Source organism: Vigna radiata, chromosome 5 (genome assembly GCF_000741045.1).
Source record: "Vigna radiata var. radiata cultivar VC1973A chromosome 5, Vradiata_ver6, whole genome shotgun sequence".
NCBI classification, from domain to species: domain Eukaryota; kingdom Viridiplantae; phylum Streptophyta; class Magnoliopsida; order Fabales; family Fabaceae; genus Vigna; species Vigna radiata.
In genome coordinates this window covers 19,911,094-19,933,532 of record NC_028355.1, presented here as the reverse complement: position 1 = coordinate 19,933,532, position 22,439 = coordinate 19,911,094, and the positions used below count along the sequence as shown (strand labels likewise).

At 32.4% G+C, this 22,439-nt stretch overlaps 2 protein-coding genes and 2 long non-coding RNA genes across 7 annotated transcripts in view; 2 read left to right on the top strand and 2 right to left on the bottom strand.

Moving 5' to 3' along the window:
• Positions 1–22,439, bottom strand: part of LOC106759809 (chorismate mutase 2) — a 30,664-nt gene that overhangs the window by 2,460 nt on the left and 5,765 nt on the right. For 3 of the 4 annotated variants that reach the window (XM_022780892.1, XM_022780894.1, XM_022780893.1), the window contains exons 2-3: positions 17,006–17,150; positions 16,778–16,889 (exon numbers count right to left, since the gene is read on the bottom strand). In XM_022780892.1, coding sequence (XP_022636613.1) covers positions 16,778–16,889; positions 17,006–17,025 — 132 coding nt within the window. In that variant the 5' untranslated portion in view covers positions 17,026–17,150. Of the gene's footprint in view, positions 1–15,258; positions 15,632–16,014; positions 16,108–16,260; positions 16,405–16,481; positions 16,569–16,705; positions 16,890–17,005; positions 17,151–22,439 lie in introns of those variants that run through there. The other variant, XM_014643152.2, reaches the window with a different exon arrangement.
• Positions 7–3,434, top strand: LOC111241675. The gene is made up of 3 exons (XR_002667897.1): positions 7–775; positions 1,145–1,463; positions 2,465–3,434. It is a non-coding gene; the product is annotated as an uncharacterized LOC111241675 (long non-coding RNA).
• LOC106760428 (chorismate mutase 2) lies at positions 6,287–7,790 on the bottom strand. The gene is made up of 6 exons (XM_014643858.2): positions 7,743–7,790; positions 7,406–7,622; positions 7,181–7,267; positions 6,961–7,104; positions 6,732–6,824; positions 6,287–6,592 (listed from the first exon to the last, which is right to left on the bottom strand). Exons 1-6 carry the CDS (start codon positions 7,760–7,762, stop codon positions 6,365–6,367), a joined length of 789 nt encoding a protein of 262 aa, XP_014499344.1. The 5' UTR covers positions 7,763–7,790; the 3' UTR covers positions 6,287–6,364.
• LOC111241674 lies at positions 18,352–19,809 on the top strand. The gene is made up of 2 exons (XR_002667896.1): positions 18,352–19,042; positions 19,334–19,809. It is a non-coding gene; the product is annotated as an uncharacterized LOC111241674 (long non-coding RNA).

Below are 22,439 nucleotides of genomic sequence, written 5' to 3'. Positions count from 1 at the left end.
CCAATCTGTTTTAGTGTAGTTCGTCTATCCTGCCAAATTAATGCTAACACTGTGTTCAGTTGAGTGGATTGCAATGTGAGCGATGATTTGCAGGAGACTTTGTGTTCGTTTTGAGTAGTTTTGGAGGAATGATTTGAGTGGATTTGAAGTTATCCAATTTTGTGATCACCGTTGAGATGTATAGATCTGGGATGATTTATGTTGAAATGTCTTCTTTGCCCTGATACTTTGAGGAAATACCACGTTCAAATATTACAATATCTTCGAATCCAAGGGTTTTATAATCCATTCCAAAGCATGTTGAAGCTATTTTTTTTTTTTGCAGGTTAGAGGAATGTTTGGTTGGAGATGATGAAGGTTGATGGCTAAAGATGAAGATGAAAACCATGAAGATGAGGTTGAAGAAGGAGTAAAGAGGTGTACTTGGTTCGACGTTGAGTATGCGGTTACAATGGAAGAAGAAATGCGCTCTATTCGGTTCCCACAATCGGTATTCGGTTCTAGTTAGTTGAAGAAATGAAGTTGTGCTTGTATTCGGTTCCATATGGTTGTATTTGGTTCCCCAAACGTGTATTCAGTTCCCCTTCATATTGTTGTCACATGTACGAGGGGATTTGGTTCCCCTGACAATTATTCGGTTCCACGGCTTCGTTTGGTTTCCTCCATGCGGAGATGCGAAAGCTTGGTGGCGCGCCGTGAACTGTGACCGAGGTGTACAAGATGCAGAGGTCCATGAACGTGTACATCGGCAGGCCTAGAGTGCATATATAGCAGTGTGAGTCTTTATCATTTATTTCGTTTTTTTGCCCTAATACCCACTTAAGTTTTGGTAATTGGATCTATCTCCACAATCGAACATGCAATTACGAAAAGAGGGAGACACTGTTACCAGATGTTTCATTTATTTTTGTTCCTTGTTTTTATGGGTTTCTATTGTTTGTTGCTTCGTTTTCAATTTCTGTTTTAACCATCAAATCAACTGAGTGGCCCATAAATCCCAACTGGAGTACATGCAAAAAGAATTGATACAACAGGCATACATTAAATTAATCAGTATCACAACTTTATCGTGCATCAGATAACCTTACCACAAATTGTAGTTAATGATCTTCCGATTCTTTTTTCCCGCTTCTGACTTTTACAGGTCATTAGCAGAATGAGAGTGATTATGACGGAAGACTTAATAAGCATACATAATAGCTCATTCCTTCTAGAACAATTTTGATATCCCCCTTTTCACATTCAAATCCAAAAGTCACTCCCTGGCAATAGAAACACAATTTGCTGACAAGCTATTGCACTGATTCTTGTTACAAAACTCAGCATACCATTCTTGATAGAGGAGATGTTTCGGTCCATGAGTAACATCCGCCTATTAGAAATGGATGTGGATCCACCACCAATACTCGGGCAAAGGTCTGACTTCCATTTCTTGTTGCAACAAATGGACAGTGACTCTCAGTGTGAGTTGGTGAAAGTTTGCTGCTGTATTAGTTATAGTTTTTAATTTGTATTGATTTAATTTGGGTTTGTGTGTAGAGAGTAATTGGGTTTGTGTGTATTAAACACCATCTCCTTATATTACAACAACAAAAAATCAAGCTTCCTTGCATTGTTTTTTCTTTTAATTTCTATTTTCAAAACATTTAAATTTAAAAATATGTTGGGTATTTTGCATATTACTGGGAGAAAGAAAAAGGCATGGAAGTGGAGGAAGAAAAACCATAAAATCAATTGCATTGATAAAGAATAATATACATAATGCCCTTTGGAGTTTTTGAAACTTCCTTATAAAAATTATACTTTCGAAAAAGACTAATTCAGACATTTTTCCAAAACAAACACGTTATCATTCAAAAACATCCTATAATGAGAATTGTCCTTAAGAAATGAGTTCTTAGGAAATGTTTAAAATTCTACTTGGAATGGTATTTCCAAAACAGATAGATAAGACTTCATAAAGAGCATATTGAAATAACAGAATTTGTGGTCAATCAGTATATTCTAGTTTGAACCTTTAGTTAGTAGATTTCTGGTTATGGCAATCAGTATTACAAATAACAGAAATTGTGGTCAATCATAATGCATAACAGATTTATCTTCCTTTTTCTGCAAAAAGTTATGCTACTGATTTAATATAAATCATGTTTTCCAAAGTAATATGTGACCAGGTTGTTCATAAACACAAAGGCAAAAACTCTATATCCAATAGAGAGAGAAAACTAATTGAATCAATAAGTGGTTTATGTGAAATAAATATCAGCTACCCTTATTACTTATCTAATGTTCACTCATGTATAAGTTGTCAATAAGTACAATAGGTAAGAAGCAATATGAAGAATTATTAAATATGGAACATGGAAACCGCATCAATGATAAATAACTTAAAACTCCTCAACTTGTGGAAGTGCTTAATGTTTTCTCTTCTTCAGTGACAAGTAGTTTCCCCTCTGAAAAATCACAGGATGCAATTGGAATTCCCAGCTGCTTCTGCAATTTCTTCACAACAAACACTTCTGGTTCTTCACATATGTTTAGCACTATACCATTCCTACCAAGCCGACCAGTTCGGCCAGCTGCTTCGATTCCCAACTTCTTCCCATACTCTTCACCATCATCACCTTTCACCCTCAGCGGTCCAACAAGCGAGAGAATAGGAAGCAGATAAGCTAGTGTCTTCCCTGAACCGGTGTAAGACTGAATTATGACATCACGATTGTTCAGAATGAAGGGAACTGCAGAAGATTGAGCTTCAGTCGGAACTATAAAACCCTCCTCCTCTAGACTCTCAATCAACACATGTGGGAGCCCAAATTCTGAAAATGACTTTGCAGCAAAAGGGGCAAACTCCATTTGTTGTTTTTCTACAACCCTAAATGCTTTCTTCTTCTTCTCGTTAGTGTCAAAGGGCTTTCCTTTGCTCTTGAGATTCTCACTGGGTGAACCAAATGACTTAACCTTATTAGATTTGCTTCTGTTCTCAGCTTCTGTTTCAGTTTGGAAACCTATGCTAGAAAGGGTGAGGGAACCATGAGTAGGTTCCACATGGTTCATACACTTCACACCAGTGTGCAATATCTAGAAGTGGCCAGAGATACGGGGGAAGATCCTCGGCCATGGCGAATGCAAGACAAAAATCGATACATTGGTTTTTTGTTGTAATGTTAGGATTTGAGTTTGAAGAACTGATATTCTGATTTTCTGTTTTTCGTTTATTTATAAGTAGAAGAAAGAGCTTAGTACTCAAATTCCTGATATTGACATCCGTTTGTTTTTTCAATAGATGAGGAGGTGTAGGAAAGAATGTGTGATAGTGGTGTCAGTTACTGGAATAAAATTCTAGATGATATGTGTTTCACGTGGCTTTTTTTTTCTGAGCTACGGATGTATTTTTTAAAATAACCATTTTATGTTTTGTAAAGATGACTTTTTAATTAGGACAATGATATTTTAACAACACTTTTTGACAACTTTTTTGATAACGGGACAGGTGTCATTATTTTATTGGTCTATTTGAATTTATGTTTAAAAAATATTTAAAACAGACCAATCACACGCTGTCACGTATGCGTTGTCAAAAAATTGTTAAAGAAGTGTTGTTAAAAGAAGTTTTTCCTTTTAATTATTTGATTTAAACTTCTTTTACAATATTATAAATTCGTTTAATTATTTGTTTTTTCAAAATTAATCCATCTCAATTTCATAACAAATAAATTAATATTTTTTTATAATAAATTATATTACAAACAAATACTACATTTAAAAATAAATTCATTTTATTAAATTATAACTTTTTTACTTTTTAAAAATTGATTTTAATAATTATTTTTAATTTTTTACTCTTTATAAATATTTTTACAATTAAATATAACATTAACAAATAACGTTTTATATTAGTTTAATAATTAAGAACATTTTGATAATCTTTAATTTCTACCAATTAAACAAAATTTTTAAATATGCCATGTCAATCAAATACTACACTAATTCTTATAAACTTTACTTTCAAATTCACTTTCAATTATTTCCAAATCCATTCAAATAAATAATAAAAAATTTACCTTCAAATTCATTCAACCACTCTCCCCTAAATCATTTCGTGGAAACAAAGCATTTTAGGAGATTAATTTTGTGATATAAAATAAACTTATTACAGTACTGTCTCAACTATTTCAGAATATTTTAGTAAAAATCTAAGCTTTTATAATTAAATGACAAATATTACAATATAATGAAAACAAGATGGATATCAAAACCTACCATAGATGAGACTCTCTACTCAAAGCTAGAGTTTTGTTACATCAAACAGATTTCACTGCATTACCTTCCCGTTCTCAAAAGGCCCCGTGCACACACATATGGTTTAGTAATGGAAAATAATTTTAGTTCACTTCTACCAAGAGTAGCCTCGTTATCTAGAAACGGTATTTGGTAGTAAAAGGGCTTTTCAGATAAGCTTCATCTTAATGTTGTCACTCAACTGATTAAGGAGATTATTCTCAAATTGATATTTGAAAGGTTCAATGTGTTGGTTGACACATACCTCAAAGAAACAATAGAAGTAATGACTTGATTGGGATCTAACTGCACAAAATTTACTCCCTTAATTTTGTCATTTCTTTATTGTTTTGTTGTGTCTTTGATTTTATTATCTAAGTTTCATTTCCTCCTTTCTTCTTATTTAAATCCATGTTGATTGACTTCACCAGCCCAAAATTTCATTGGGTTACATAACACTTGTTATCTTCAAATGCAATCAGTTTTCTAAAAGTAGTCAATTGGTATATCTAATTTTTGTTGTGCATAGTTTTCAGCTATGAAAAAACATGGAAGCACCATTTAAGGGAATAATTGAAGATCTCAGGTAAGATTTCAATGTTATAAACAACGTTGGATTTTCTTTTTCATTTCTATAATGTCACGTATTTAACAACAAAATTTTGATTCATGCTTCTTTGGCAGCACATGGACTCCAACTTTCTACATAATCTTTACATCTGCACTCCCTGTCATTATGTTTTAACAACAATTTCATAACTAAATTACCAAACACTGCTAAAACACAATATTAAACACCATTTTGATACGGGTAAATTCATCTCTTCCATCAACACTAAACACAATACTAAACAACTAAAAAAGATCTACCTTCTACGTGAAGTAAAACAAAGTTTACATTATGAGGAAAATCCATCACCCTTTTTTTAATCCTTCCTTTTTTAATTCAGTGACTCTATCTACATGTTTTCCTTTTCGTCATTTTTACTTTTACATTATTTTTAATTGTTTCTTCCAACCTACTTTGTAAACTAACTCCTCCCATTAAGAAGGATAAGAGGTACTTACTTTTCACTTGCTCGGATCAATATTACTAATGTATTTTAGCTTCTAAGGTATCAAACAACTATATAATACTAACATCACAATTAGGAATAATTTACTAGCCAAGTTGATTAAATTACTTTTTCAAAAGACAAAGAATTACATAAAAAAAAAAGAAAAGAAAAGAGAATGGTGTAGTATTTCGAGTGAAAAAGGAACATGAAAAAGAGATATCATAGATAATAGAGATCGTGATAATGGTTTCTCTTTAAAGAAAAATGGAGAAAATTGTTATGGTTTCATTTTGAAAAAGAATAAGCAAAACCTGTTGGAGTGCAAACAAAGTCCCACATTGAGTGAAAGAAGGACTGGTAAAGGGTTTATATACACATAGATATCTCCAGTTCTATGACATATTAGATAAAATTTATCATAGTTGAATAAAGAAATTTAATCTATTACTTTCGAAAATAAAAAAACCAAAATTATAAATTATTTTAAATCTAATTAAAATACTACAGGATACGTATATTTGATAAATCTAATTCATTGTCTAGCCATTTTGGGTAGTTCATTGTTTGTTGAAATTTTCTATCCATTAAATTAGACTTTAAACAAAATGTGTTATAAATTACAATTAATTAAAAGTGTTATGTTTTTTTTTTTACATTTTAAAATACTTTATATATTTTAGAAATTCGTTCTTTAACCTATACACGTGTAGTAAACGTTAAAAGAGGTAATAAACTATATTTTTTTAATAATAATTAGTATTCACATTTTAAGAGGCATGCCTACTCTCCTTATTATTTCCAATTATATATTATGTGTACAATGTAGAATAAAATGATAGAAAATAAAATAAACTCAAACAAAATATTGTTTTTTATTAAATGGTCTGCAGGAAGTTAGATAACATTATTTTCTGAATTGACTTGCATAAGAATTTGGCAATTATAACATCCAAATAAGAAACTAATAAATTTAAATTAACAATAATAAGATGACATTAATTTATTAATTTGATGGTGTTGTGATGGCTTCAATCGAGGCGTTTTAGTAAGTATTCGACTTGAACTTTTTTTGTGAGTGGAATTAAATATTTCTTGTACAACTTAGAAGCCACTGAATTAATCATGTATGTATCTCCCGAGACATCATATTCAAGGCTCACTTCCTGCCCAAATACCGTGGCCTTCCTTTCAACCCTCTTCACCACCCTCTCTTCAACACTCTCAGAACTCAATTCATCCATCAATCCTTCGCTGTCCTGCAAAATACATATTATAATAAAACCCTAACCCTAACGGATGATCTTTGAAAATAAAGAACACTTAATAGCATCAAGAAACTTTCTTTTCAGTGGCTATGGCCACTACAGTTGTTAAGAATGAAAACCTTATATATACCTTGGCACGAATTAAAGGCTCGTAGATTTTAGGAGATTCTCTAAATTTGACCTCAGCAACAAATTTTCCATAGTGAATCCTTCTCGAGATGGCCTGCAGTAAACAGTATTACAAGTCACAACCGACAAAAACATTTAATAAAATAAAATTTGAAACTGTTTATAAAATACTGTTCTGCATAACATCACCCATTAACATACTCAAAAAGACCTCACACAAGAAATTTCACCTGCAACAACGTAAGATCGGCTAAAACACTTTGTGCATGGTTGCCATCATCACCACATTTAATGAACATTGGAATCAGCTCATGAAAGTACACTTCCCAAATTTCCTTGTTTATGTTAATCGAAGCACCTGCACCTTGCAAAAACTAAAAACAACAATGGATCCTTTTTTCCACTTATTAAGTAATAGCAAATCCTCCAACAGTTTTCGAAATTAATTACCTCTGAAAAGGGGTAATCTGGTGCAGCCGAGGGTGGTAAATTTTCTGGGAAGAACGGATTTTCTTCAGGATTAATGTATCTACCTGCCTGCAACACCATCAAATTAGAACAAAAACAAAATATCTTGTTTAAAATTTAAATTTAATTAAATCTTATAAATAATAATTATTTGACAAGGCTTTATAAAGTTATTAAAAAAACCAGATTAAGGTGAAGCAAAAGTACCTTGGATTGAACTGCCTCTGTTTTGAGAACGAGGCCGTTAATCATTGAACCGATATATTCGTCTGAACCGAAAAGCCGATTGTGGCCAAAGTTATTCAAAGGAAACTTGGCTCTTTCAATCAAAGCAAATATGATGGTGTCTTCTTGTCTAGCCAATGACGCTCTTACTGAATCTAGTGTGTACTGTGCTTCCACCCTTTTGTGACACTCCTTACAACTTGCCAACAAGAGATTTCATTATCAGAGCAGTCAGAAAATGTTTTCCTTTATAGAGAATTTCTTCAATCAATAACTTATTCTTGAAAAGGAAAAGCAAAGCATGTTTGTTTGTTCTTACCGGAATTTTATCGGATCCATCTGAACAAGCCACAAAGTTCACCTAGCCACTGATAGCCTCTTGATGACTAAAATAAGGAGAGAGATCCTTCTTTATAAGACTCTTCAATTTTATGTGTATTGGATTTTTTGGGCTCCATACAATCTGTTGTAAAAATAAATTATATTAACAAAATACAAAACAATATTAATAAGTTTAACAACTTAATAACCGTTTCTACGTTAAGTTAGAAAGATAATAACAATAATATAATGTTTTACTTGTTTATATACAATAATATATGNTGGTTGTTGTGACCCATTTTTATTTTTATTTATTACTTTAATAATTGTAAAATTAGAAAAATGTATTACTATATTAAATAAAAATTATATGAATTTATATGAGTGAGAAAGTGGATCGTGATTTGTGGATCTGTGTTGAAAATTTTAATCTACCAATCTGTTTTAGTGTAGCTCGCCTATCCTGCCAAATTAATGCTAAAGCCGGGTGCAAACCTAATACATTTTTTAAATTAAAAATTAAAATATAAAAAAATTTAGAAGATTAATTTTGTGATATAATGTAAACTTATTACAGCACTGCCTCAACTATTTCAGAATATTTTAATAAAAATCTAAGCTTTTATAATTAAATGACAAATATTACAACATAATGAAAACAAGATGGATATCAAAACCTACCATAGATGAGACCATCTACTAAAAGCTGCAGGGAGTCAAAAGCTAGAGTTTTGTTACATCAAACAGATTTCAGTACCTTCCAGTTCCCAACTTATATCTTTACATAAGAAGAATAAATAGTGCTCAGTGCTCACACATCTGGTGTAATAATGGAAAATAATTTTAGTTCACTTCAATTTCTATTCTACTATTGGTAATCCCAAAACCTATTTAAGACAATTCTCCAAACCATTATTGTTAACTGTAGAGGGCTAAACCAAAATTTTAAAGAAAAAAGAGAGGTATATACATATAAAAGTGGATAGATATTATAGGACGTTGTTTTAGTCCAGGTTAAGACCAAAAACATCTTTTATTAAAAAAGTCTCATAATCAAATATTCCAAATTCTTATGGGTTTAGGTCAATCCATAAACCTTTCTTTTTAGTATAAAAAAAATATAATAACATATTAACCTAGTTACAAATGGAAACTCATCGGAAAATATTGAAGTCACGGTATAGACAAAACATAATTCAAATTGAAAAGTGAGAGTCCATAGTCAACAACAAAAGCATAGTGAAAATCCAGCGTTGATCCACCAGATTCACCGTAGAAAACTACAAAATATAATTTAAATTGCAAAAGTGAGTCCACACCATTATATTAGTTCTTCATCTCAGTCACAATTTTCTAATTCATTCTTATTAAGAAGAGAAAAAATTTACCTCGAGTTAAACGTATTCTTTCCTAAATATGTGAAGAATTGGTTCCAGGCCAATATCATGAAGAACAACACTATGTTCATGCAATATATTTGGTCGCCTGGTTTTGATTTTGAGATCATCGGCCCATCTTAAAAAGTAATCTACAAAAGCAATAAGAAATTAATAAGAACATAACATAGAATATAATATAGAACAGAAGAAATGAATATATGATTGAGAAGAAAAGCAAAATATGTAATACCTCACGTATCATCTTTTCACAAAATTGTGGATTAAGTATATCAAATGTATTCCTGGACACGGTTTGTCTATTATATTTCTGAAACCCTCTTTTGTATTTTGTTCAATTACACCGAGAAATGATGTTGTGAAAAAGTTCTTAGGATCCCAATTGAGACGCTGCAACTAAAAGTGAACAACTGGTATAAGATCTAGCAGAGTTGGAAGATTCTACATTCAGAAAATTCTAATGTTATCATGTGCATTCATAGATAAGTACCAAATAACATATGCCCTGTTAACAAGTTCAAGAAATTATCCCATCAATCCATCTCTCACAATTTTGGAAGAACCTTAAAAAAAACCTTCAAGACAATGTGCGATTTACAAATGAATAAAAGAGCTGTTTTCAGAGTGTTAAAAACTTACTGGATAATTCACAATGTATCCGCCTTCGAAACCGTTTTATCCAGTGCAGAATAACAAAAGCTTAAAAGATTGAATCACAAAACCAAGCCAAAGGCAAAATAAAAATTTTTAAAAACAGAAGAAACACATCACTTTCATACTAATAATAACTCTAATAATAACTCGCTGTCAACAAAACAAAAAGAAATAAAGTGCTCACTTGTCATCGCCTTTTCAGATTCACATGTAATTCTTTAATTCGAGTAAGCAAATACACATGTTATTATGACACAAAGTGAAAAATCTTGGATGCAATTGGATTGTTCTTGGACATTGCAAGCTACGAATTGAAATTATAGAACCTGAAGGACACAATACTTGGAAATCCATGTCACTTGAAAATTAATATAAAATTGCATAAATTATATAATAGAACCATGGTTGGTGACTTTCAACATCTTCAAAAAGTTTAGAATCATAATTATTCTCTTATGGCCAAAAATATCCTCAACAACTTCATCTATCACAACCAATTGAAATACAATCAAACAACTAATCTAGAGTTAATAATTTGAATCTCGATCTGAATAACCTATTACAATTACTGTATTTAATGTATCATATCTTATTGTCTTTTTCCATAGTTTGTTTGTTGTATCCAGTAAAAGAAAGAGCCCTTCACGCTTATGCATGTCAGTTAAGAAAAATGTTTATCTTCTAATATGAGCAATTGTTAAAAATACATTAGGATAGTTAAAAATACATTAACCTTTTCTTTAATCTGTATACTCTACCAAGAATTTGAGCAATTATAACCAAACAAATTCCGTTTCTCACTTTCCTCTTACTTTTCTAACCTTTCAATCTTAGGTTAGTCTCAAGCCTTCGTTCAGTCCTGAAATTGGGGAAACAATCAAATTTTTTCTCTTTGCCCGCGCCTTCTCTTCTTCCAGCACAGGGCGGTTTCTCTTATTTGACAATGAACCATTCTAAGAGACTTAAGAGAGGGGTTAAAAGTCAAATATGCACAATTAGAGCCCTATCTAAGCAAAAAGAAAATAAAATTGTATTTTCACTCTGATTTTTTTTTTCAAGTGCAAGAGATACATTATTTGAAGACATTTTAAGTATCTAAAAATACAAAATAAAGTACATCTTTTAAAAAATAATCCTATTTTAATACCTTAACTAAAATCTAATCTATTTCTACTTATTTATAAAAAAAAATAAAGTGTTAACAATAGTCTTAATCAAATGACACTGACAACAACATTAATTTACAAAGAGAGTGTAACATCCCTTTTAGGATATCACGTATAATTTATAAAATATCCATTAATTTAAAGGAAACAACATTTGATACCATTACTCGTGATATTTTTTTTCTTAAAAAAGTTATTTATTTATTATAAATGAAGTTAAAACTATTCGTAGATAAAACTTCAATCCGGTTTCAAAACACACTATCATGCCTCTTAGTGAGAACTATACCGACACAATAACAAACGCATTCTCTTCTCAACACAAACCGAACGAAAATCCAACACATTATCACGTATTCCAACGATAATCGGACTCACGCAATAACAAACATACTTCACTCTCAATACCAATTAGACCGACCAGCCAATACAATATCATTCTTCCCAACGACAACCAGACTGACACAATAACAACCATATTTGCCTCCTAACACCAACCGGACTAACGAACCAACACACTATCATGCCTCCAATCGAGAACCGGATCAACGCAATAACAAAAATACTTGTTTCCCAACACCAAATGGATCGATGAGCCAACACACTATCACGTCTACCAACGACAACCGAATCAACCCAATAACAAACATACTTGCCTCTCAACATCAATCGAATCGACTAACCAACACATTATCATGTCTCCTAGTGATAACATGACCAACACAATAACAAACATATTTGATTCCCAACAACAACAGACAGGCGAAATCCGCTGATATATGTTACCCACAACACTTTTAACAACAAATTTTCACCTGTCAATAATCCGTCGAAAAATAGCCCACTATTGACAAATATTTGCAATTTTCGATGAATACCAACTAGGATTTGTAAAACAAGCCAACCCAACTCATTGAACCCAGTTCGTTTTTCCTGGCCTAACTTAGGCCCACCAAAAACGGATCAGGCTGGTCAGCGTACCACTTAAGAATGAGTTGACTTTTACAACCTGGCTCGCCCAACAATTGGGCTGCCAGACTAGCGAGTTGACCTCGACTAAGTTGAGACCTTGGTTGAGCATTATCAAAGCTCAGTCAAGTTGTATCATACCTGGAGGAGCTGTATTAGACATTAACCGAACTCTATCAAACATCGATCGAACTTTATTAGACCCCAGTCCAGGTCTTTCAGACCTCTGTCAAGCTCTATCAAACCTCTGTTGAGGTCTCTCAAACCTTGATCGAGCTCTATCAAACATCGACCTAACTCTATCAAACCTCAACCAAGCCCTTTCACATCTCAATCGAGCTATATCACACTTCGGCTAAGATTTACCGTACCTCGATCAGGATGATAGGCTAACCCAATTAATCCACAGGGCTAACATATTGGACTTGGTGGGCTGGGTTGGTTCGAGCTCTCGGAACAAAAATGTTGTCCCGACTCACCTTGTTTGGACAGGCTGGCGGGCTAGCCTACTAGATTTTCTCCTTTTTGCCAACTGATAACGGTAATTCTTACCATTATATATGGTGCAATTTTCTTACCATATCAACTCTCTTGAAGCATGAAACATGTTTAATCCTCTCTTTTATCTAACTTTGTGAATAGGTTTAGCTAGGTTTCATATAGAAGTTTTCATCACTAATTTCTCAAGTTTTGTAGGAACTTTGTGCGTTTTGGAACAGAGTCTTAACTACCAAGAGTGATAGCCCAGGAAAAGCTAAAAAGAGGCAAGAATTCTTGAAGTTCACTGTAGACGCCACGCCTGGGCGCCCCAGAAGGGGGCTAGACACCCTTTTCTGCTGTTTCCACCTTAAATATGGCGCCTGGGCGCCTTTTCATGCTGTTTTCACCTTAAAATATGGCACCTAGGCGCCCCTAAAGGGGGTTGGGCGCCCTTTTCTGTTGTGCTTACATTTAATTTTGGCGCCTGGGCGCCCCAGAAAAGGGGGTTGGGCACGACCTTTTGCTGACTTGGCACCCTAGACCTATAAAAGGCTCACATGCAACGAGGGTGCCATCTTCTTGGCGGTTGAAGCTCGAAAACACCATTTTGGACCTCTAGGAGCTGGTTTTGAGCTGTGGGAACTCTCCATCCTTCCTCCTTTGGTCTCCATCTCTTCCATTTTCTTCCATTGTAAGCTCAAGTTCTCCATGACTATGGAGAGCTAAGTTCTCTTTGTTGGGGAATGATGTAAACTATGAAACTCTATTGTAAATGCACTTGTTATGAATGAATATATTCTTCTTTCATTATTTGCTAGTGTTTATTTCCCTTGCTTAAAGCTTGTTGTGACTTGATCAACCATAGCATGATTCTAGGGTTTGCTTAAATGTTGGGTTAACCTTGAACTAGACTAAACACCTAAGGGAAATTGTGTCTAGGGATAGAGCTTGGACTCTTAGTTGTCTTAAACCTCTTTTATTAATGCAGATGAACTTGTTAGGTTGCCAAGGGATCGGGATTTAATGAGTAAGTCTAGGCTCTCTCACCAAGGGATTGAGTTTGAGTAACTTAGTAGGTTGAAAAAGTATTATAATGAAGAAGTACTTATGTGCATTTGCATAAGAGTGTAATAGTTGAAATCATTCTCCAACATCTCCATTCCATATCATTTCTAATCATTCCATCTCTTAGTGTTTTGACCACAAGAAGTTCAATATTTTACTTTTGCATTATGTTTATGTTCATTGCACCAATTCATATTAAATGGAATCATTCGTTAGCCTAAGTTAGTTAGATAATTATACAATAGTAAAGTGTTAACCGAGTCTCTTGGGATACGATATCTGATCTTACTGGTTTATTACTTAGAACAATTTGATACGCTTACCAATGAGTTAACACCAATCCTAATACCAGCCGTCGATAAATCCATTTTTTTTTATTAGGTTTAATACCTATTTTGGTCCCTCCTTTGGTAGGGTTTGTTCAAAGTGGTCCTTCCTTTTTTCAAAAGTTCACTCAAGTTCCTACCTTATGCAAAAACTGTTCAAAGTGGTCCTTTTTGCTAACGGCGTTAACTTTTTTAACGGCACAGCTGCCAGGTGGCTAATATTTGCTGAGGTGTAACGTTTTGGCTGTGTTGGCACTGTTGTGTGTTTTAAAAAAAATAATTAATTGTGACGTGGAATTTAATAAAATTAGGTTTAAATTAAAAATTGAATTTGGGGTTAATTGAGGGTAATTAATTAAAAATTTGACGTGGAATCATCACCCTCTCTATTGCTCCTTTATCTGGCTCTACTAAGTGTATCTTCAAGTTTTCCTTTTCACCATTCCTACTTCATACAACTTTTAATTGTTGCTTCCAACCTACTTTATAAGTTAACTCCTCCCATTAAGAAGGACCATATATACCTATTTACTGGCTCAAGTTAATGTTCTTAACATGTATTTTAGCTTTCAATAGATCAAGCAATTATGCAATACCAACATCAGAGTTAGGAACGTTGATTAAATTAATTTTACAAAGAGAAAAGAATTACATCAAAGTACAAAAGAGGGGAGAAGAAAGGTGTAGCAGTGGCAACAAAATATTTCGAGTGAAAGAGAAACACATCATGAAAGAGAGATATTAGAGATGTTGATTATTTATCCAATGAAAGATGGAGGAAACTCTTATAATTTCATTTTGAAGAAAAATAAGTACGTGTAAATATGTCACAGCGAAATTTGTTTGCTACATCACATAAAATTTTACATAGTAAAAAAATTAAATTTATTACATTTAGAAATAAGGAGACCAAATCATAAATTATTTTAAATCTAATTAAAATACTAGAGGATACGAATATTTGATAAATCTACTAACTTTTCTTTTTATATATTACTTTGTTTCACTACTTACTTATTTTTGTTTATAAAACCTTTTCTAATTTTGTTTAACAAGTGTCTATATTATTGATTAATCTTCTTTTGTGAGTCTAGTCATTTTTGGTAGTTCATTGTTTGTTGGAAAGTTTTCTATCATCATTAAATTAGATTTTACACAAAAATGTGCTATAAATTACAATTAATTAAAAGAGCATTATACTATGTTTTTTTTTTACGTTTTAAAATGCTTTATATATTTTAGAAATTCGATCTTTAACCTATACACGTGTAGTAAAATTTAAAAAAGGTAATAAACTATATTTTTTTAATAATAATTAGTATTCACATTTTATGAGGCATGCCTACTCTCCTTATTATTTCCAATTTTATATTATGTGTATACTAATTAAAAAAATGGTCTGCAAAATTAAAAAATGATAAAATCAAACAAAATATTGTTTTTTATTAAATGGTCTGCAAAAATAAAATTATCAACACTTCTTTGCATAGTCTAAATGTATGCAAAACTTTCTAGAAGACTTCTATAAGAATTTGGCAATTAACAATCAAATAAGAAACTAATAAATTTAAATTAACACTGACATGAAATTAATTTATTAATTTGATGGTTGTTGTGATGGTTTCAATCGAGACGTTTTAGTAAGTATTCGACTTCAACCTTTTTTGTGAGTGGAATTAACCATTTCTCGTATAAGATAGAAACCCTTCCCTTGAAATCATGTTCTTGGCTCACTTCCCGCCCAAACACCATGACCTTCGCTTCAACCCTCCTCACCACCATATTTTCAATCCTATCAATTGTTGCCATTCTCATCAATTCTCTCCTGTTCTGCAAAATACAGATTATAACAAGACCGGAACCTTAACTGATGTAAAGCTTAGTAATAAAATTATTATTGGTATTGTTAAAGAGGACAAAAAAATAACAAAAATTTATAATATGTGATTAGATACAAATTTTATTTTTCAAACTGAATTTTTAAGAATAAGTTAAATTTAAAATTTATTTTTCTTTTTATTATATTTAAATCATTTAAAATTTATTTTTTAATAAGATTTGTTGTTGGTTACCTGTTGAAGTATTATTAATATATATAATTCTAAATAAGTATCTTCATGACTTCTTCATGATACTTAATAACAGCATCAAGAAACTCTCTTTTTAGTGGCTATGGCCACTAGAATTGTTAAGAATGAAAATATTATATATACCTTGGCACGAATATAAGGCTCGATGATTGTATGAATTCTTCTAAATCTGATCTCAGCAAAAAATTTTCCATAATGAATTCTTTTCGAGATGGCCTGCAGATATTTTATGGAATAAAATAAATAGTGTGGTAAGTCACAACCGAGAAAACCATTCAATAAAATAAAATTTGAAACTGCTTATAAAATACTGTTTTTCAAAACATCACCCATTAATATACTCAAAAAAGACCACAGAAGAAATTTCACCTGTAACAACGTAAGATCGGCAAAAGCAGTTTGTGCATAGTTGCCATCATCACCGCATTTAACGAACTTTGGAAGCAGCTCATTAAAGTACAGTTCCCAAATTTCCTTGTTTATGTTAATCGAAGCACCTGCACCTTGCAAAAACTAAAAACAACAATAGATCCTTTTTTTACACTCATTAAGTAAAAGTGAATCGTCCAAAAGTTTTCGAAACTAATTACCTCTGGAAAGGGATACTCTGGTGCAGCAAAGGGTGGTAAATTTTCTGGGAAGAACGGATTTTCTTCAGGATTATCGTATCTACGTGCCTGCAACACCATCAAATTAGGGTTCAAAATTAAAATATATTTATTGCAAAGTAATGTTATTGAGCGGACTTAAATATAAAAATATATAATAATTATAATTATTTGACAAGGCTTAATAAAGGTGAAGTAAAAGGTACCTTGAATTGAAGGGCCTCTGTTTCACGAACGAGGTCGCCAAGCAGATCGTAGGTTGGGGGATTCAAAGGAAACTTGACTCTTTCAAACAAAGCAAATATGATGGTGTCTTCTAGTCTAGCCAAAGACGCTCTTACTGTATCATCATTATACTCTGCTTTCGCCCTTCTGGGACACTCCTTACAACTTGCCAACAAGAGATTTCATTATCAGAGCAGTCAGAAAATGTTTTCCTTTATAGAGAATTTCTTCAATCCATGACTTATTCTTGAAAAGGAAAAGCAAAGCATGTTTGTTCTTACCGTAATTCTAACTTATCCATATGAACAAGTCACAGAGTTCACTTAGCCACTTATAACCTCTTGATGACTAAAATACGGAGGGAGATCCTTCTTTATAAGACTCTCCAATTTTATGTGTATTGGATTTTTTTGGCTTCAGAATAATCTGTTGTAAAAGCAAATTATATTAACAAAATACAAAACAATATTAATAAGTTTAACAACTTAATAACCGTTTCTACGTTAAATTAGAAAGATAATAACAATAATATAATGTTTTACTTGTTTATATACAATAATATATGATGGTTGTTGTGACCCATTTTTATTTTTATTTATTACTTTAATAATTGTAAAATTAGAAAAATGTATTACTATATTAAATAAAAATTATATGAATTTATATAGTGAGAAAGTGGATCATGACTTGTGAAACTGTATTGAAAATTTTAATTAAACATTAATTAAATTTTGAAACATTACAACATCACCACACGACAGTTTCATATATCAATAGAAACTAAAACAAGGTACAGTATACATGATAGACAATTTTTATGCTTGTAAATAATCTCATTCCGCGATTTGAGTAAAAGCTCCAATAGCTCAACATTTAAAGCCTAAGTAGAAATTATTGTGAGAGTTCCTCTGCTAAAAATAAGTTCATACTTTAATGTTTCCAAAGAGGGCCGTAACAAGGTTTATATTTATGAACTTTGTAGCCACAAGCAATAATATGCCAGAAATACATATTATTCCAATGTAGAATGTCAAAATAAGAGGATATGGTAACTCAAATTACAGCTAGATATGCATAGTAATTGACAAATGCTAAAACCGAAATGCAAAATCACAACATTAAGAAACACAAGTAATATCAAACCACAGAAATGGTTAGAGTCGGGCTCCATTGTTCTTTTAGAATGTCAAGACATTCCAATCAATTAACAAACACAAACGACAAATCAATCTTAAACAAATGTAGTTGAGTCCGTGTGACATCTCTATCTTTTCATGAGCCTACATGGTTGGTTGCAAATTATTTTGGAACTGCTAATCAGTATCCTACTGGTTTAAGAAGTTTTAAACAGGATTTTTCAGTTGAAGTTCATATTAAAAACTGCTTTGAAAATCATTGCAGAGATAAATTAGTGATGTTTTTTAAATGAAATGTTTTTATTTTAGATTTCTTAACCAGTAAGATGATAGTCAAAAAAGAGAATTGGCACTAGGAAATAATGTGCTGAGAACAACAAAACGGCTTGACCCGTTTGTTTGATTAGCATTGTGCTATTTCCAATGCTTATAGGCATGTGATTGCAGACTTATTTAAAGACAGTACTAAGTTACATTTTGGAAAACCAACTTATCCACTGGGCCAAAGTAAAATACATCCAAAGGCGGAATTCTATAATGGGCAGAACGCAATTGTGGCTGTCAATGTACATCTAGGATACAATCAAGAAGATTCCTTGGTGATGAATCTGGCTTCATTGCAGCGTGGTATGTTCAGATCTGAGCACATAAGGAGTTACAAATCTGAAATTGATAATAAGGATTCTTCAGAGAAGAAGCGCAAACCTGAAGGCAATATAAATTTTGGAAAGCTTCAAAGTAAAATTGGTCGAGTTGATAGCCTTGATGATGATGGCTTTCCATATGTTGGGGCAAATTTGCAAAGTGGTGATATTATTATTGGGCGGTGTGCTGAGTCTGGTGCAGACCATAGTGTGAAGTTAAAGCACACTGAAAGAGGTTATGTACAAAAGGTTGTGCTGTCTTCAAATGACGAGGGAAAATTTTTTGCTGCGGTTTCATTGAGACAGGTACGAAACTGGTAAAGATGCTTAGGTCCGAAACTATAGGAAAATTTTCCTTTCACTAGACAAGCATTGTTCCTGATATTGTCATTAATCCGCATGCCTTTCCCTCGCGACAAACTCCTGGCCAACTCCTAGAGGCTGCTTTAGGAAANGGGATTGCTTGTGGTGGTAAACTGAGACATGCTACGCCTTTTTCCACTCCTTCTGTTGATGCCATTACTGACCAGCTTCACAGGTATAATTTGATCGTACTATTTAGTTTACTTCAAATGCAGTTTTTACTATACTATATGGTGTATATTATGGACCCATTGTTTAGACGATGAACTTGCATTTCAGCTTCTGCTCCTGTTTACTGTATGACTTTCTCTTATATGCCTATAATGTATTTGATTGTCTACTGTATGTGCTCTAGTGTTGCTTTAAAATTATCAAGTATTTTACCTAAATTCATTCTTAAAGCTGNCATATATTATGTTCCAAATTGTTTTACTGANCCCACACCCATGTTATGAGGATATGGCAGAGCTGGGTTTTCAAGATGGGGAAACGAGAGGGTATACAATGGAAGGACTGGTGAGATGGTCCGATCACTCATTTTTATGGGACCAACGTTTTACCAACGTCTGCATCATATGTCTGAAGACAAGGTGAAATTCCGCAACACCGGTCCTGTTCACCCTTTGACCCGACAGCCTGTAGCTGACAGAAAACGATTTGGAGGTATCAAGTTTGCCAGGAGCTCTTTAGCATGGGCATAAATCTTAAATTTGAAACCCAACTTTGCTAGACGGAACTATTAACATGTATCTTTTGTTCGTTTCCTTGACTTTGTTCGGTGTAGATATCACTTGATGTTTTCTTGAATGCTTTAGTCAGATAGGAGAATATCATCATTTCCGAGCNTTAATTTCTTTTAGTATGTACATATATCACTTTGATTTGTGCATGTTTTCTTGAAAACCAACTAATTGGGAGTATTGCTTGATATCCTGAGCCTAACCCGAACGTTGATTCGTCGTCTCTTCTATAAAACGAAGAGAACTTTAAATCCTAAATTCAGGTTTCACCTGAAGTGATATGCTTGTAGTGTTCAGATGAATGATTTTTTAATCTGTAGATAAGCCTTTTGAGTAAACGTGTAATAAAATTTAAGATTAAAATATACAATCTAGTTCAACAATATATAAGAATCCATGTTTCTCTTATATATTAAAATACAAAACCAGAAAACCTTAAATAAGTTTTGGATTTATCCTATATTGGTATTCTATTAGTCTCCTTGTAAACTAAACCATAAATTCAGGTTTACTCGATACGTTCTACTACCTGTTTAATTTTTTATTTTTTTCATTTTCTGACTTGAAATGATGATCCAAAATCAACATTGATTAAGTTTGGTATCTTCATTTTTCTACTAGCCCAATAATAAACATTGGCCCAATTATGGCCCAACATAGAAATGATGTTGTCGCAATCGGAGTCGCGACGAGCGATGATCCAAGAAAAGAAAGGTTTTGGAAAAGAGTTTGGAATTGCCACCATAGTAGGGAGTCGGTTACTTGTAGAGAATGTATGAACACCCTACAACGCCTGCCCGAAGGCAGTAACTTTGATTACAAAAAGTTTAACTATCCCCAAAAGACACTACAAAGACACAAAATATATTGTTTAGTTTTTTAGGAAATTATTGAGAAAATTTATTTGGAAAAGATTTGGATTTTTGGAAAGTGAACCTGACAAGGACTAGCCTTGCTCCTACGTATCTCTCCACTTTTGATGGAGAATCAAGGATCACGTAGTTCTGGCTGAAACATTGTTTATTATTTGAAAATATGAATGTTTTATATTTTTGATATTTTTATGTAAGAAAGAAAATTTTTTAGCACAAGGACTATACGAGCGATCATACATGTGCTTAACCTTTAAAACATTATTTATTTATTTTTTTAGAACAAAAGAAAAAAATGTTTTAAAATAAGGATGATGCGAGCGATCACACACGTGTTGGAGTTTTCGTTTTCATTTCTATAATGTTAGGTATTTAACAACAAAATTTTGATTCATGCTTCTTTCGCAGCACATGGGCTTCAACTTTCTACATAATCTTTACATTTGCACTCCCTGTCATTGTGTTTGGACAACAACATAACTAAATAACCAAACACAATACTAAGCACATTTTGATGGTGGAAAATTAATCTCTGTTTATCAAACACTAAACACAATACTAAAAAACTAAAAGAAGTCTAAATTCCACATAAACTAAAACAAAGTACTTAATAACCATCCAAGACAAGTCTTAATAAGAATTTGACTCACTCGTTACAAATTTCTTCAATTATGCTAGTACCCAATGTGTTTTTGTCTTTGAATATCTGAAATACAAAAGAAACATAACTTTACCATAATCAAACATAGTAATTGATTTAACATATCTATTTAAATTGACTTAATACCTCTTACCAAGAGTCATCAATACCATAACGGACTATTGTCCACATCCAATGCATGACATAATAACAACATTCATAATTTCCATATTGCCTATTGCACTAAAATATGATATTTGAAAAGTTAATCTGTTTGAAAAGTAAAACTTAAATATTTGAATAATTTGATTTAAGTATTAAATACCTTAGGTTAAATCCAACACAATGATGAAGGGGACGTGATAGCCCTAAAAAGAAAGGTCATTAGTGATTAATACATTATATGAAGTAAAATAACAATGCACATTGGAATTATGTCATTCCTTTGTACCATAGTTTTCAAGTCTGCATTTGGCTTTCTATATAATGAACAAAACCACACCACAATATTATCACGGGAACAAATTAGCATCAATTGCCAATGACACCTAAGATATATGAATTTATTAGTGATGTTAGTTTTAGACTAAAACAAAATTTTGTGAGTTTTCTTACATTTCATAATAAGGCACCATATAAATCTTCTTTTGGGATGATTTAATGTTATCTCGAATGTGAGTCTCACGTTTTATCTCTTCATTCCCAAGTTTTTGTACTGATTAGGTTCAAGAAAACCATAGATTTCAGTCTTCCCCATGTTCATAATCACTTAATTTACATACCTACATTGGCATATATATATTAGTGACAATGGTAGTTATCATAAAATTAAGTTGAATAAATAATATGAAATAATTTAAAGTATAATACTCACAGTATCCATAACTGAATGATTGAAATGTTTAACATCTCATTATCCATAATGTTTCAGAGAGATCTTGTCTGTCTATGTTAAATACCAAACATGGATTAGAAAAACTCGAGGCTATAAATTTCTCACCAATAGTGAGAAAAAAGTCCCAAAACCATTTGCTTGAAAAGTCCTTCAACTCTTGAATTAGATTAACATTTTCTTGTGATTCAAACACCACCTAATGAAATAATCCTGCATAGGCACTATGAAGATGGTTGACCTAGTTGGAAAACAGAGTCTATGGAAAACCATCTACAAACAAACATCTGTTTTCCAACTAGGTCAACCATCTCCACCGTGCCTATCTAGGATGATTTCATTAGGGTGGTGTTTGAATGATAAGAAAATGTTAATCCAATTTAAAGGTTGAAGGACTTTTCAGGCAAGTGGTCTTGGGACTTTTGTCT

What these genes read in the sequence shown, in the direction of transcription:
- LOC106760428 (XM_014643858.2), bottom strand. Translation starts at nt 7,762, where the DNA reads ATGGATCCGATAAAATTCCG. An exon ending in ATGGATCCGATAAAATTCCG is followed by an intron (nt 7,623 to 7,742) that starts GTAAGAACAAAC and finishes CTTGTTGGCAAG; the next exon opens with TTGTAAGGAGTGTCACAAAA. An exon ending in CAGAGGCAGTTCAATCCAAG is followed by an intron (nt 7,268 to 7,405) that starts GTACTTTTGCTT and finishes ATGGTGTTGCAG; the next exon opens with GCAGGTAGATACATTAATCC.